A 17,031-nucleotide genomic window follows, 5' to 3' on the forward strand; every position below is an offset into this window, starting at 1 on the left:
TTATTACAGTTACAGTGTTACTGCTAGGAAAATGTTTCAGATGAATGTTCAGATTTAGGAAGGGAAAAGACAAAACACTACATGGAATTAAAGCAGACTTCTGAAGAAAAATGTGGAATTCTGAGAGGCATTTAAGAGTGCATGTGTTTTAATACAAATGTCACAAGAATAGAATGAAAGTATTAACACAAAGTTGACGTTGTTTGTTTTGATGGTAGTGAAACTTTACTATGCGTGGCCACACCAAACTATTGAACAGAGTTGCATTACTTTCCTTGAGCTGCAAGTTCAGTTAGAATTTATTACTTTTTTACATCCCTTTTATATCATAATCGTTTTGGTTGCCTCACTTGGTAGTAGTTTCTCATTATAGAATCATAGAATTGTTTCCTTTGGAAGAGAACTTTAGGAGCATTAAGTCCAGTCACTAACCTCAGACTGTCTGGCCTATCACAAAACCAAGTCCCTCGGCATCACATCTACGTGTCTTTTAAATCATAGAATCATAGAATGGTAGGGATTGGAAGGGACCTTTAGAGATCATCTAGTCCAACAGCCCTACAGAAGCAGGTTCACCTAGAACAGGTCACATAGGAACATGCCCAGGTGGGTCTTGAAGACCTACAAGGAAGGAGACTCCACAACCCCTCTGGGCAGCCTGTGCTCCATCACCCTCATGGTGAAATAGTTTTATCTTATGTTTAAGTGGAACTTTTTGTGTTCCAGCTTCATCCCATTACCCCTTGTCCTGTTACTATCTACTATAGAAAAAAGGGATGTCCCAACCTTCTGACATCCATCACTTAGGTATTTGTAAATGTTAATAGGTTCTCCCCTCAGTCTCCTCTTCTCCAGACTAAACAGCCCCAGTTCCTGCAGTCTTTCCTCATAAGAAAGATGTTCTACACCCTTGATCATCTTGGTGGCTCTGTGCTGGACTCTCTTCAGCAGTTCCCTGTCCCTCTTGAGCTGAGGAGCCCAGAACTGGACACAGGTCTCCAGATGAGGCCTCACGAGGGCAGAGTAGAGAGGGAGAAGAACCTCCCTCGACCTGCTGGCCACACTCTTCTTGATGCATCCCAGGATGCCATTGGCCTTCTTGGCCACGAGGGCACATTGCTGGCTCATATTTAGTTTATTATCAATCAGGACTCCCAGGTCTCTCTCTGCAGAGCTGCTCTTCAGCAGTTCAACCCCCAGCCTGTACTGGTGCACGGGGATATTCCTTCCCAGATGCAGGACTCTGCACTTGTCCTTGTTAAACCTCAGGAGGTTCCTCTCTGCTCAACTCTCAAGCCAGTTGAGATCCCACTGAATGGCAGCACAGCCTTCTGGGGAATCAGCCAGTCCTACCAGTTCGGTGTCATCAGCCAACTTGCTGAGTGAGGATACACTCTGTCCCCTCATCCAGGTCGTTGATGAAAATGTTGAACAAGGCTGGACATGGAATTGATCCCTGTGGAACTGCACTGGCCACAGGCATCCAACTCGACTCTGTGCCATTGATCACCACCCTCTCGGCTCTGTCATTCAGCCAGCTCTCGATCCACCTCACTGTCCACTCATCCAAGCCACACTGCCTGAGCTTTCTGATGAGGATGTTATGGGAGACAATGTCCAAAGCCTTGATGAAGTCAAGGTAGATCCGCTGCTCTTCCCTCATCTAGCCAGCTGGTTATGCACTCATAGAAGGATATCAGTTTAGTCAAACAGGATTTACCCTTGGTGAAGCCATGTTGACTCCCCCTGATAACCATCTTTTCCTTCATATGTTAAGTGATAACATTCAGGATGATTTGTTCCATCACTTTTCCAGGGATGGAGGTGATGCTGACCAGCCTGTAGTTTCCTGGGTCATCCTTCCTGCCCTCTTTGAAGACTGGCGTGACATTGGCCTTTCTGCAGTCCTCAGGCACTTTACCTGTCCTCCATGATTGTTTAAAAATGATGGAGAGAGGCTTGGCAACCACATCAGCCAGTTCCCTCAGCACCCTAGGATGCATCCCATCAGGACCCATTGACTTATGAGCCTTACGTTTGGCCAACAAGTCTTTAACCTGTTCCTCTTCCACTCAGGGCAAAGCCTCTGCTGTCCTGGCCATCATGTTACCCTTGCTGGACCTTCAGGAGGGTCAGTCTCAGCCGTAAAGATTGAAACAAAGAAGGCATTCAGTACTTCAGCCTTCTCTGCATCCTCAGACACCAGGGCACCCTCAGCGTTTAGCAGCGGGCTCACATTCCCCCTCGTCATCCTTCTGCTGCTGATGTACTTGAAAAGTGCCTTATTACTGTCCTTAACATCCCTGGCTAAATTTAATTCTAGAAGGGCTCTAGCCTTCCTAATTGTACCCCTGCATGCCCTGGCAATGTTCCTATACTCTTCCCAAGAAGCCAGCCCCTGTTTCCACCTCTCCTAGATGGCTGCTTTCTGCCTGAGTTGTCCCAGCAGATCCTTGCTCATCCATGGAGGCCTCCTACCTCCTTTTCCTCCTTTCGTGTGCACTCGGACACACTGATCCTGGGCTTGGAGGAAATGGTGCTTGAAGACTGACCAGCTCTCATTGGCACTTCTACCATCTAGAATGATATCCCATGAGATCCGTCCAAGTAGATCTTTGAAGAGGCCAAAGTCGTCTCGCCTGAAATCCAGGGTCACGGTCCTGCTTTGTGTTCTGCCCCTTCCACACAGGATCTTGAACTCTACCATCTCATGGTCACTGCAGCCGAGATTGCCTCCAACCTTCACATCCCCAACCAGGCCCTCTCTATTTGTCAGTACCAGGTCCAGCAGCACACCCCTCCTTGTTGGTTCCTCGATCACCTGCGACATGAAGTCATCATCAACAATCTGTAGGAACCTCCTGGACTGCGTGTGCTTGGCTGTGTGGCTGTCCCAGCAAATATCAGGGTGGTTGAAGTCCCCCATGAGGACCAGGGACTGTGATCACGGGGCACCTCTCAGCTGTTTGTAGAAGGCCTTATCCACTTCTTCCTCCCGATCAGGTGGCCTGTAGCAAACTCCTACAACAATATCACCTGCCTTGCCCTGGCCATTAATTTTTACCCATAAGCACTCTACCCGCTCCTCATCCCCACCCAGGCACAGTTCAGTACACATTAATTGCTCTCTCACATAGAGAGCAACTCCACCTCCACACCTTGTCAGTCTGTCTGTCCTGAACAATACATAACCCTCCATGGCTGTGCTCCAGCCATGGCAGCTGTCCCACCATGTCTCTGTGACCGCAATGAGGTCGTAGCCCCGCATCTGCACCCACATCTCCAGTTCCTCCTGCTTATTCCCCAGGCTGCGTGCATTGGTGTAGAGGAAACGCAGGGGCTTACTCATACACACAGGTTCCCCTGGGCGGGTGCAGGAGCTTCCTCCCCGGTTTGGCTCTTCCTCAGGGTGGTCAGCCTTCCGTATCTCAGCCCAGTGTGCAGATGAAGGGCACTTGTCATTGCGTTCCCTGTCCTGCCCTGTTTCCCAGCTAGAGTGGACAGCTTGTTCTATTTTGCTTCTTCCCCCACTCCCCAAGTCCCTTACTTTAAAGACCTCTTTAATAAATTTGCTAGTCTACTCCTAAATAATCCAGTGCCCTTACGGGAGAGATCAATCCCATCCTGTCCTATCAAGCTGTAGTCCCCAAGGAAGGATCCATTGTCAAAGTACCCAAAGCCTTCCTGTCAGCACCAGCCTCTCAGCCAGGAGTTCACTTGGCTGATTTTTCCATTACAATCTCCTCCTTTATCACCAGTGAACAGGACAGAGGAGAAAATAACCTGAGCCCCTCTACCTGTTACCTGCTCCCCCAAGGATTTAAAATCCATCTGAATCCTGGAGATGTCATGCCTCATGACATCATTCATGCCTACATGGAACACAAGTAGGGGGTAGTAGCCTACATCCCTGATGAGCCGTGGCACCCAGCCACATTCCTGATCTTGGCCCCAGGCATGCAGCACACCTCTCTTGACTCCCTACCTTCTCCACCGATGGTTCTCTTAGTGCCCCTTAGCAGCGAGTCATGCACAACAAGCACCCGTCGCCTCTTCCTGCAATGTTCTTTACCTACTGCAGGTGGAGCAGCTGGTGGATTGTTTAGTGGCTTTTCCCCTTTTCGAGCTTGCTTGTCAAAGTCCCTTGTCGCCAGTGCCTCATACTTATTTGTAGTGGGCACTCTGGAAGGAGGGCTTTGAAGACGAGCCTTTGCCTTTCTTTTTTTTGTAACCAGGGTCCATGACTTATTGGATTAATTGGAGGCTTGCATCTGATTGCAGAAACCTCCATCTTTCTCCAGTTCTTCCCCTCTCTAATACTAGAGAGCCTACTCACAGTTTCCTGCAGCTCTTTCACCAGGCGCTGCAGTTCCTGAACTTGAGGGCACCTATGACACATTTTTGCCTCAGAGGCATAGGTCCCTAAGCAGTCTAAACTCTCCCTGCACTCCACCTGGACTGAAGCTTCTCTGCTAACCAGCTATGTCTGGGTGAATACATTGACCTTCACCTGGGTTTTGTCCACCTGAGCCTTGGCTTTTGTCTTTAGGTGAGTGCTCACCATTTCGCTAGGCTGAAGCTGAAGCTGGGGCACTTCTCTGACTTCTGCTTCTCTAAATGGGCCATGGGGTTGTTCCCTACCCGTCCTCCCTGCTCGCCCTGCCTGTGCAAACTGCCGCACCACTCCTGGGTGCCACGTCACTCCCTGTTTGTTGGCCCTTTTCAACGCACTCCTGGTCGCTCCCTCTCCCTGGGGGACATTTAAATCCCCTGCTGCAGCTCTGCCTCCCGGCAAGACCATCCCCCTCACGAGAGCTGCCTGTTCCTGGCGGCTCTCTTTGCTTATCCTCCACTCCCCATGCTCCAGGAACCCCTGGATTACCTCAGTCTGCTGCAAAGCCACGAATAAACAAGCCTTGCCTCTGCTTTGTTTACTGCCATTTTAAATATCACAAGAAGTGGTGACTCCATCTCCCTGGGCAGCCTGTGCCAGTGTTTAACAATCCTTTGAGTGAAGTTTTGCCTAATATCCAATTCAACCACCCCTGGTGGGTTGAGCCCATTTCTTCTTGTCTTATCACTTGTTACTTGGGAGAAGAGACCACCTCCTTTCAGGTAATTGTAAAGAGTGATCAGGTCTCCTCTCAGTGTCCTTTTCTCCAAACTAAACAACCCCAGGTCCTTAAGACATTCCTCCTTAGACTTGTTCACCAGACCCTTAGCCAGGTTTGTTGCTTGTCTCTGAACACACTCCAGCACCTCAATGTTCTTCTTGTAATGAGTGGCCCAGAACTGTACACAGTAGTTGAGATGCGGTTTCACCAGAGCTAAGTACAGGGGGACAATCACTTCCCTGGTCCCACTAGTCACACTATTTCTGTTACAAGCCAGGATGCCATTGGCCTTCTTGGCCACCAGGACACGCTGCTGGCTCATGGTGGCTGTCAGCCACCAGGCCTTTTTCCTCTGGGCAGCTTTCCAGCCACTCATCCTGAAACCTGTAGTGTTTTATGAGGTTGTTGTGGCTCAAGTGTAGGACCTTTTACTGAGCCTTGTTAAACCTCATACAATCATCTCAGCCCACTGATCCAGCCTGTCCAGGTCCCTCTAAAGAGCCTTTGTGCACTCTAGCCTATCTGTGTTCCTGCCCAGCTTTACTTACTGAGGGTGCACCTGATCCTCTCATCTAGACCATTGATAAAGATGTTAAAAAGAACAGGCACCAATACTGAGCCCTAGGAAACACCACTGGTGACTGATCACCAGCTGGATTTTCCATTCCCCACCACTATCTGCACCCAGCCATCCATCCAGTTTTCACCCAATACATCTGGTTTCTCTAGGTGATTGCCATGGAAGGCAGTGTCAAAGGCTTTAATAAAGTCCGGGAAGACCATGTCCACAGCCTTTCCCATTAAGCATGTCACTTCGTCATAGTTGGAGATCAGATCAGTCAAGCAGGACCTGGCCTTCATAAACCCATATTGACTAAGCTTGAACTCTTGATTGTCCTCACAGTGATGCTCTGTAAACTTTCCTGGCACCAAAGTCAGGCTGACAGGCCTCTAGTTCCCAGGATCCTCCTTCCAGCCTTTCTTGTAGATGAGTGTTACATTTGCCACCTTCCAGTCAGCTGGGACCTCCCCAGTCAGCCAGGGCTGCTAGCAGATGATGGAGAATGGCTCTGCCATCACTTCCACCAGCTCCCTCAGCACCCTTGGTGGATTCCATCTGGTTCCATGGACTTGTGTGAGTCAAGATAGAGCAGCAGGTCACACACCATTTCCGCTTGGACTGAGGGGGCTTCATTCTTTTCACTTTCTCCGTCTTCTTGCTCAGAGGACCAGGTATCCAGAGAACAATTAGTTTTACCATTTGTAGTGAGTTTGTGTGGCTAGGGTTTTTCCTAGTGGGGACCACATGGTTGGCTTCTTTAAAAAAAAAAATCTTCTAGAAGCTTCCCCTGTATCTGTCAGGGCCAGTGCCAGTCAGCTCTGAGATGAACTCACCACTGACCAAGGCTGAGCCAATTAGTAATGGAGGTAACACCTCTGTGATTAACATACTTGAGAAAGGGAAGAAGTTACTTTGCAAATGCTAAACAGGGCAGCAGAAGGGAATACAATGTGAGAACAGACACCAATAAAGGCCAATGGACAGGGGGAAGAGGTGCTCAGGCAATAGAGGAGAGGTTAGCCTGCAAGCTGTGGTGCAGCCCATGGTGCGGCAGGTCCTGCCCCTGCCACCATGGAGGTCCATGGTGGAGCAGAGATCCACTCACAGCCTCTGGAGGACCCCTCACCAGAGTGGGTGGATGCCTGAAGGAGGCTGTGACCCCATGGGAAGCCCACACTGCAGAAGTTCCTAGCAGGAACTTGGTTCCCACCTGGAACCTGTGGAGAGGGGAGCCCATGCTGGACCAGGTTTGCTGTCAGGATTTGTGACCCTGTGGGGGACACATATTGGAGCAATTCATTCCTAAAGGATTGTTTCCCCTATAGATGAGATCCATGCTGGAGCAGTTTCGGAAGAACTGTCCCCTGTGGGAGGGACCCCACATTGTAGCAGTGGAAACTGTGAGGAGGCCTCCCCTTAGGAGGAAGCAGTGGCAAAGTCCATCTGTGATGAAGTGACTGTAACTCCCATTCACTGTCGCCTTGCACCACTGGAGGGGAAGAGTTAGAAACTCAGAAGGACAGGCTTAGGGGAAATGTTTTGTTATTTGGTTTTTGATTCTCATTATTCTGTTTTGATTGATTATTAATAAATCATTTCTTTGCAAGTCAGGTCTTTTTTGCTTCTGACAGTAATTGCTGAGTAGTCTCCCTGTCCTTATCTCAACTTGAGAGGTCTTTAAGTATTTCTTTCTCTGTTGTCCGGTTGAAGAGGGGGAGTGATAGAGTAATTAACCTCTCACCCAGTCAGGGTTAAACCACCACACCATTGAAGACTAAGGCAAAAAAATCATTAAGTACCTCAGCCTTTTTCTAATCTTTTTTTACTGTTTCCCCCTGCATCCACTAAAGGATGGAGATTCTTCTTAGCTCTCCTTTGGTTGCTAATATACGTATAGAAACACTTCCTATTATCTTTTATATCTGTGGCCAAGTTTAAGTTTTAGTTGTCCTTTAGCCCTTTCAATTTTCTCCCTTCAAAACCTCACAACATCCTTGTAGTCTTCAAGAGTTGCTTGTCCCTAAGAGTTGCCTGTTATCTTCATGAATTCTTAGAATTTTAGACTCTTATTTTTTTGGCTTAATTTTTGTTGTGTCAAAAGTGAAGTAAAAATGCATTTTAATGAATTCTTAGTCTATAAGTGCAAATATAACTTCTGCAATTGTCTTTGTCTAAGCTTGACTAAATAATTTCTATTCAATCCTGCATTTATAATCTTTTTTATTTAGAGATGTTTGGTTCCTTGTTTATGTTACTGTGTATATAATAATGCAGTTTGGAGTACAATTAAAGTACTAATTAAATGAAAATAACACTATAAAACTACCTCTATCAGACGGTTAAATTTTGTAGGGCTAAAATGTACATATGTAAAATCCAATCCATGCATGTTCTTTTACAATTGCTTTTTCATAGAGACTCACAGGACAGCAGCAGGAGATAAACAACTTAATGCAAAGAAAATTTGCTGTGGATGAGGAAAATGCCCATTTGAAGAACGAATTCAGTAACTTGAACCAGAAATTTAAAGATAAAAGCCAAGAACTTAAGGTATATTGACTTGTGCATAGCTTCATAAGACTGTAGCTTTGAAGTAGTTCTTTAAGCAATGTCAGCCTTTGTGGCACGGAAGGTGACAGGCTTGGAGAAAAAATTGCCTTAGGCCTTACTATACCTTACCATTTTCTCACATACCAGCTCTGAGGAAGATGCTTTAAAGCCAAGAATCTAAGCTTTATAACTTTCAGATAAATAGTTAATGATGGAAATGGAGCAAAGAAAGTAGGAGTGTGAAGATGTGGTTTCTTGTAATTAGATTCTGATGGGACTGGCATTATTAATTGATAAAGCTGAGGTCTGGGAGGATATGTCTGTGTGGGTCTCAAAAATAGCTGGGGACAGCATCAAAGGCAGCTTGATCAATTAATGGGCTCTTTGCAAATGTGTACTCATCAAAGCTGTCATCCAGCTAAAAAATATGACCCTTCCACCTGCATGAAAGAGGCCAATAAAAGTACACAGGTGACCTTGGCCATCAAATATAGAAGAAGCTGCTGTGAGGGTAAAACTGCACAGTTTATATTTGCTGATTAGTTCTCACTTTTTTTGTTTATCGGCCCTTGTGGTACTGTTCTACAGGACACTGAGGAGTGTGCACAGAAGAAGGAAGAGCAAAACAGACTGGTTATAAAAAACCTGGAGGAGGAAAATAAAGGATTAAATACATGCTGTGCTGACCTGCTAAATGACCTGGAGAAACTGAGGAAGCGGGAGGTACAATGGAAAACAGAAAAATCTGGCAGTGATGCCAGGATAAAGGTATAAAGTGGAATGGACTCCTGGATGTTATTTCAGAATTAACTTCTCCAGACATTTGCACTACAAGTTATTTTCTTAAAATAACAAGCTATATATTCCAATCTACCAGTGGGGACTTGCATTCATTTACATTCCTTCACTTAAGACCCACAGCTTTTTAAAAATTTATGTTGCAAAGCAGGAATCTGACTTCAAATAGTGATCTTAAAATGTAATCATTAAAAAATAAATGATACTGTATTTTAAGATAAAATATACATATGAAATAATGAAAGCTTAAAAGTATTATCATTCACTTTTTTTTGCAGTGTGTCAATTACTTACCTATAATTTGGTTGTAGTAGATTTTTATATTTGTTGTTTTGGAAGAACACTTCAAAACTTTACCTGCAGTTTCAAGTGAATTGTGACCTAGCCTCCAGAGGGCCTCGTTCTGTTCTCTCCTCAGTCTCTTCTCTAGACTAAACAGCCCCAGTTCCCACAGCCTTTCCTCATATGAAAGATGTTCCAGTCCCCTGATCATCTTGGTGGCCCTGCGCTGGACTCTCTCCAGAAGTTCTCTGTCCCTCTTGAGCTGAGGAGCCCAGAACTGGACACAGGACTCCAAATGAGTCCTTGGCAGAGTAGAGTGGAAGCAGAACCTCCCTTGACCTGCTGGCCACACTCTTCTTGATGCATCCCAGAATGCCATTGGCCTTCTTGGCCACGAGGGCACATTGCTGGCTCATGTTCAGTTTATTATCAATCAGGACTCCCAGGTCTCTCTCTGCAGAGCTGCTCTTCAGCAATTCGACCCCCAGCCTGTCCTGGTGCATGGGGTTGTCCCTTCCCAGATGCAGGACTCTGCCTTTGTCCTTGTTGAACCTCATGAGGTTCTTCTCTGCCCAACTCTCAAGCCGGTTGAGATCCCGCTGAATGGCAGCACAGCCTTCTGGGGAATCAGCCAGTCTGGTGGGGTCTGGTGTCATCACTGAACTTGCTGAGTGAGGATACACTCTGTCCCCTCATCCAGGTTGTTGATGAAAATGTTGAACAAGACTGGACCCAGAACCGATCCCTGTGAAACTCCACTGGCCACAGGCCTCCAACTCGACTCTGTGCCATTGATCACCACCCTCTGGGCTCTGTCATTCAGCCAGCTCTCGATCCACCTCACTGTCCACTCATCCAAGCCACACTGCCTGAGCTTTCTGATGAGGATGTTATGGGAGACAGTGTAAAAGTCTTGCTAATGTAAAGGTAGATGACAATCTGTTGCTCTCCCCTCATCTAGCTAGCTGGTTATGCACTCATAGAAGGATATCAGTTTAGTCAAACAGGATTTCCTCTTGGTGAAGCCATGTTGACTCCCCCTGATAACTATCTTTTCCTTCATATGTTTAGTGATAACATTCAGGATGAGTTGTTCTATTACGTTCCTAGGGATGGAGGTGCGGCTGACCAGCCTGTAGTTTCCTGGGTCATCCTTCCTGCCCTCTTTGAAGACTGACGTGACATTGGCCTTTCTCCAGTCCTCAGGCACTTTACCTGTCCTCCATGATTGTTCAAAAATGATGGAGAGAGGCTTGGCAATCACATCAGCCAGTTCCCTCAGCACCCTAGGATGCATCCCATCAGGACCCATTGACTTATGAGCCTTAAGTTTGGCCAACAAGTCTTTAACCTGTTCCTCTTCCACTCAGGGCAAATCCTCTGCTGTCCTGGCCATCACATTACCCTTGCTGGACCTTCAGGAGGGTCAGTCTCAGCCGTAAAGACTGAAGCAAAGAGGACATTCAGTACTTCAGCCTTCTCTGCATCCTCAGACAGCAGGGCACCCTCAGCGTTTAGCAGCGGGCTCACATTACCCCTGGCCATCCTTCTGCTGCTGATGTACTTGAAAAATGCCTTATTACTGTCCTTAATTTCCCTGGCTAAATTTAATTCTAGAAGGGCTCTAGCCTTCCTAGCTGCACCCCTGCATGCCCTGGCAATGTTCCTATACACTTACCAAGAAGCCAGCCCCTGTTTCCACCTCTCCTAGATGGCTGCTTTCTGCCTGAGTTGTCCCAGCAGATCCTTGCTCAGCCATGGAGGGCTCCTACCTCCTTTTCCTCCTTTCGTGTGCACTGGGACACACTGATCCTGGGCTTGGAGGAAGTGGTGCTTGAAGATTGACCAGCTCTCATTGGCACTTCTACCATCTAGAATGATATCCCATGAGATCCGTCCAAGTAGATCTTTGAAGAGGCCAAAGTCGTCTCGCCTGAAATCCAGGGTCACGGTCCTGCTTTGTGTTCTGCCTCTTCCACACAGGATCTTGAACTCTACCATCTCATGGTCACTGCAGCCGAGGTTTCCTCCAACCTTCACATCCCCAACCAGGCCCTCTCTATTTGTCAGTACCAGGTCCAGCAGCACACCCCTCCTTGTTGGTTCCTCGATCACCTGCGACATGAAGTCATCGTCAACAATCTGTAGGAACCTCCTGGACTGCGTGTGCTTGGCTGTGTGGCTGTCCCAGCAAATATCAGGGTGGTTGAAGTCCCCCATGAGGACCAGGGACTGTGATCACAGAGCACCTCTCAGCTGTTTGTAGAAGGCCTTATCCACTTTTTCCTCCCGATCAGGTGGCCTGTAGCAAACTCCTACAACAATATCACCTGCCTTGCCCTGGCCATTAATTTTTACCCATAAGCACTCTACCCGCTCCTCATCCCCACCCAGGCACAGTTCAGTACACATTAATTGCTCTCTCACATACTGAGCAACTCCACCTCCACACCTTGTCAGTCTGTCTGTCCTGAACAATACATAACCCTCCATGGCTGTGCTCCAGCCATGGCAGCTGTCCCACCATGCCTCTGTGACTGCAATGAGGTCATAGCCTTGTTTAAAATCTGTGTCAGTGACCTGGAAGAGGGGCCATTGGTCATACTTGACAAGTTTGCAGGTGGCACCCAAATGGGAGGAAGTGGATGTGCCCGAGGTCTCTGGTGGTATTCAGGGGGACCTGGACAGAAATGGTCCAAGAAGGAGTCTTAACCAGTACAAATGATTAGTCTTACCCTGGGAAGGCAGGGTCCTACAGCCATAGAGGAACCAGGGATCAGCTCTGGGGGAGAGCCCTTGGGCACCTAGGCAGCAATGAGGGCTGACCAGCAGTACCTAGAAAAGCATGAGCCAGGGCGTGGCCCCAAGAACCAAGGAAGGAAATTATTTGGAAAAGGATTTATTTTGTTTTTCAGTTTTACAATAAATATATCTGTAGACATTAAGAAACTGTTTTCTTTAAGGGGCAGTCTTTTTCATCAAATTTGCAGTCATCCGATTTTTTTCAATACTTCTGGTAGATACTGCACCTATTTTTGGCTTCAGTGCAAGACAGACATCAGTAAACTGACTGAAGGTGAGACTGTGGGGCTGGAGACCTTACCTGAGAGGCAGCACATGCTGAAATGCAAAGGCTGAAGCTGGAGATAAGGAATAGCATTTTATCCAGAAGGTCGGCCCAGGAGTGGGCTGGGGCTTATGGAGGTTAAGCCATCTCTATCCTCTGGAGATTTCAACCCCTGACTATGTAAAACCTGTTGCTATTTATCTTCATTTCATTTTAGTTAGAATCACTACTTCTTATGACTGGAAATACTGACTAAACTTATTTTCATGCTCTACTTTTAGCACTCTTGTAAAGAAGTATCGTACCTTTAATGCACTGTGTATTTTTCTCCAAAATGTGCATTTTCTTCCTCATGTAACTGAGTTAATACATGTTTTAACTTACTATGTTTTAAATAGCAATGACTTTGCTTTAACATGCAACAAAAGACCAAATCCTAAACAATTGTATGAGCAATTAGAATTAGCTTTAATTTGAAAATCTGGTTTAGGGGAATTCATGTATTTTCAAATTTTCAGTCTGCATGTTTATGCAGTGAAACTAGTTTTGGAGCTACTGTTTCAGCTAACAGGCAACATAATAAATTCCATGTGATAGTAAAAAATAGAGACAGTCAGAAATTGAGTGTGAAAGATTATAGGTTATTTCATAATATTATATTTCTGATTTATCTACAGAAGCTCTGCTGTATGCTTCAATATATCTTTCAGTTTCTAAAGTATTTGTGTAACCAGTCTCTCTTTGCACATATTATCATTTTTTCCCTTTTCAGTGATGCTTCCAAAAAAAGACAGTTCAAAAGACTGAAATTGTGTATGTGAGGTACTTTTTTTCCCCTGCTTTTGAATTCTGCCACTGTATAACTTCTAAAGTTGTGTTTATGACAAAATCATTTGTTACCTCTTTTTTGTATTGTACCCTGCAATGGATGATAGGAACTTAAGCATCAATAATAAGTATTTTTTCAATCTCTACCATGAAAAACCTCTGCAGCTCTATAGTGTGATCTGAAAGACAGACAAATAAAATTTATCCACTGAAAATGTGAACCGTTATAATTTTTGTTCACATATAAAATAACCTAGAGCTGTGGTGGAAAAAAAAGTGAATTTATTTGCTTGCAAGTTATGAATAACTTATTACACTTCAACATTGTTGTGTGCGTCTATAGAATGAACTATCCTCTGTAATTCTGAAATTTTTTGTTCTGTGAGAAAAGATAATTTTTGCTACCTAGCATTTGACATTGAATGACGCCTCGTTAGTGGGGTATACAACGTATATAGCCTGAGATTTATCATCGAACAAATAGTTTTCTAACCTCATTCACTCAGTAATTTTGCTACTTCTTCATATTAGTGTTATGTTATTAACAGGATATGATAATTTGTAGCCAAATTTGAAATAAGCCTTTTTTTCTAGTATTTCACATTTTTCATGCACATACATGTGCATATGTACCTATATATATTTCATAGAATCGTAGAATCATAGAATGGTAGGGGTTGGAAGGGACCTTTAGAGATCATCTAGTCCACTTCCCCTGCAGATGCAGGTTCACCTAGAGCAGGTTGCATAGGAACATGTCCAGGTGGGTCTTGAAGACCTACAAGGAAGGAGACTTCACAATCCCCCTGGGCAGCCTGTGCCACTGCTCCGTCACTCTCATGGTGAAATAGTTTTTTCTTACGTTTAAGTGGAACTTTTTGTGTTCCATCTTCATCCCATTACTCCTTGTCCTGTTAGTGTCTACTATAAAAAAGATATTTATAAATGTTAATAAGTTCTCCCCTCAGTCTCCTCTTCTCCAGACTAAACAGCCCCAGTTCCCACAGTCTTTCCTCGTATGAAAGACGCTCCATACCCCTGATCATCTTACTGGCCCTGCACTGGATTCTCTCCAGCACTACCCTGTCCCTCTTGAGCTGAGGAGCCCAGAACTGGACACAGGACTCCAGATGAGGCCTCACCAGAGCAGAGTAGAGAGGGAGCTGAACCTCCCTCGACCTTCTGGCCACGCTTTTCTTGATGCATCCCAGGATGCCATTGGCCTTCTTGGCCACGAGGGCACATTGCTGGCTCATGTTCAGGTTATTATCAATCAGGACTCCCAGGTCTCTCTCTGCAGAGCTGCTCTTCAGCAATTCGACCCCCAGCCTGTACTGGTGCATGGGGTTGTTCCTTCCCAGATGCAGGACTCTGTACTTGTCCTTGTTGAACCTCATGAGGTTCTTTGCCCAACTCTCAAGCCCGTCAATGGCAGCACAGCCTTCTGGGGAATCAGCCAGTGCTCCCAGTTTGGTGTCATCAGCGAACTTGCTGAGTGAGGATACACTCTGTCCCCTCATCCAGGTCGTTGATGAAGATGTTGAACAAGACTGGCTCCAGAATCGATCCCTGTGGAACTCTACTGGCCACAGGCCTCCAACTCGACTCTGTGCTGTTGATCACCACCCTAAGATATTTGCTTAGCTCGCAGTCAATATATGCCTGTATGTATGTGCACATCCATATGTCTATGTACGTAGATAATACACATAGTGGATTTTAAGTCTTTCTTATACATTAATACATTTCAAATGCTTCCTTTGCAGAATTTGGAAACTGATTTAGCAGAAGCAAAAGAACAAGTGAAAGAGTTGCGCAGGATATGCAGTAACTTGTCATCTCAAGTAGCTGTGAAACAAGAACTCTCCCAAAAGGACTGTGATGTGATCAGGGCTAAGTAAGTGTTTCATTACCTTAAAGTCAGAATCATCTCTGAAAGACTGTCTTTCCATTTCAACTGCAGTATCTTTAAGCAGAGAGATAATATATGTCAAATATTATATGATGTGTCCATTAATGTATTTTCATACCACTTAGTTCTGCAAGATGTAGAACTTTTCAAAGTCTACCAGTAGATGACTACTTATATAGACCCTGACATAGTTTGACTTATAGTTTATTATTATTAGGTTTTAGCTAGGGGTGGACTTTAAAAATTCCACTTCTGTAATTAGCATTGGGTCAGAGAACTACAATCTCCACTGGAAATAACAAAATACCAATATAATTAGTGACATAAATGATTTTTTGGAGAGGCTAAATCCCCTAAACTTGGAAAAACTTTAAGCCTAACTTTAACATTTTAATTAGAGTAAAATCTGACAAGTCAGCAAAAGTTTACATAGGCCTGTGCTAAAAGTTTAAAGTGCAATGAATTAAGCTTTCTCTTAAGTCTCACAGAGTCTGTAAGATTAGTGCTGCATTATGTGAATTGTAGAAAATAAATGAAAGATAAAATGAATTATATTAATTGACTACTGAATTCCTCAAAATGAAAGTAATGGCAGAAGGCAACAGGTAATTTTACGTGGATTGTCAGGAAATTGTCCATTTTTCAATTGTCAGTTTGATGCATATGCAGTGTTATCACTCCTGTGTTTGAAATGTAGTATTGCCTTCCATATCCCTCAAAATCTGGTTGTTCCTGAAAAGCTGCATTTGGGATGCAGAAATCAATAATATGGACACTCTTTGCTTTCCCAGAAGAAATTTTTTGTTCCTCTGGCTTAAATTGTCATCCTAGTATTTTTGGAATCTTGAAAGGAAGAAATATGTCTTGTTATTTTCATATTTAAAAGGTACGATGGTTGGGTTTTCAGAAGTCAATAAAAATAGACAAGTTTAGTAGGAAATTGTATCGAAAGAGGCAATTTGTTAAATTCATCAAAGAACTTGTAGGCTTTATTATCATGTGAAATTGTTCTCAGAAATATATCTGTGTATGAGAAGACTAGAGACAGTGACGGAAGATATTTTTAAAATCAGGTAATCAAGGTTTACAAAGTTATTCCTTGTTGGTAAGAGTTTGGGATATTGCGGACTGAGCTGGTCAAGTCATTGAACATGAAGTTTCTCAAAATACATTATTTGCTATTCACTGCAAAACAACTTCTTAGAATTGGTCACAGACATCCTGTTCAAGTACGTGTTTAAAACAGGTATTTTTGAAACATAAAGCCTGAACTTGAGATAATGAACAATTGGACAACAGATGTTTTTCCGTGTGCTCAAATGTTTTTCTTCCTAGATACTTAACTAAAATTGCAATGAATGATAGTAATTTTCCATATCCCTAGTATGTGAGTTACACTTGACCTGTTACATATTTATATATGTTTGATCACGTTGTTGTAATTCAGTGTCCACTAATCTTTCTTAATGAACAGTCTTGGGCCACAAATTTGTTGTTCACTTTTCTATTACGAAAAAGGAAGACTTGTGCTGAATGGCTTATATAAAATTCATAACTTAAGGCAGCAGTGTCAGTAGTTTGCTGTACTAAGATTTTCAAATATTCAGTATTTTTTGTAGTATGGAATAAAGGAGTTTCTCATTATCTTCCCAAGTTGCCAGTACACAGATAAAACTGTTTTTCTGTTGGCTCTTACTGAAAAAAAATAGTCAAAATAACAAAAGTCTATGCAGACAATAGCCAATCCATTACTTAAGTTAGAGAAAGCAACGACTCCAGAAATAAGGAAAAAATCTGAGCAGAATCTGAGGAGTGTTATCTGAGCAGTCTTGGTGTCTTCTGATCTTCCTAGGCCAAGATCTTAGAACTGTGTTGACTTCATGATTGAAGCACTTGCGTGTTGCTATTTTTAACTCAT

At 44.4% G+C, this 17,031-nt stretch overlaps 1 protein-coding gene across 6 annotated transcripts in view; it reads left to right on the plus strand.

Moving 5' to 3' along the window:
• CNTLN (centlein) overlaps positions 1 to 17,031 on the plus strand; it is a 267,553-nt gene that overhangs the window by 114,456 nt on the left and 136,066 nt on the right. For all 6 annotated transcript variants that reach the window (XM_062018635.1, XM_062018636.1, XM_062018632.1 and 3 more), the window contains 3 exons: positions 8,092 to 8,226; positions 8,815 to 8,994; positions 14,968 to 15,098. In XM_062018635.1, coding sequence (XP_061874619.1) covers positions 8,092 to 8,226; positions 8,815 to 8,994; positions 14,968 to 15,098 — 446 coding nt within the window. The remainder of the gene's footprint in view (positions 1 to 8,091; positions 8,227 to 8,814; positions 8,995 to 14,967; positions 15,099 to 17,031) is intronic.

Source organism: Colius striatus, chromosome Z (genome assembly GCF_028858725.1).
Source record: "Colius striatus isolate bColStr4 chromosome Z, bColStr4.1.hap1, whole genome shotgun sequence".
Lineage (NCBI taxonomy): Eukaryota > Metazoa > Chordata > Aves > Coliiformes > Coliidae > Colius > Colius striatus.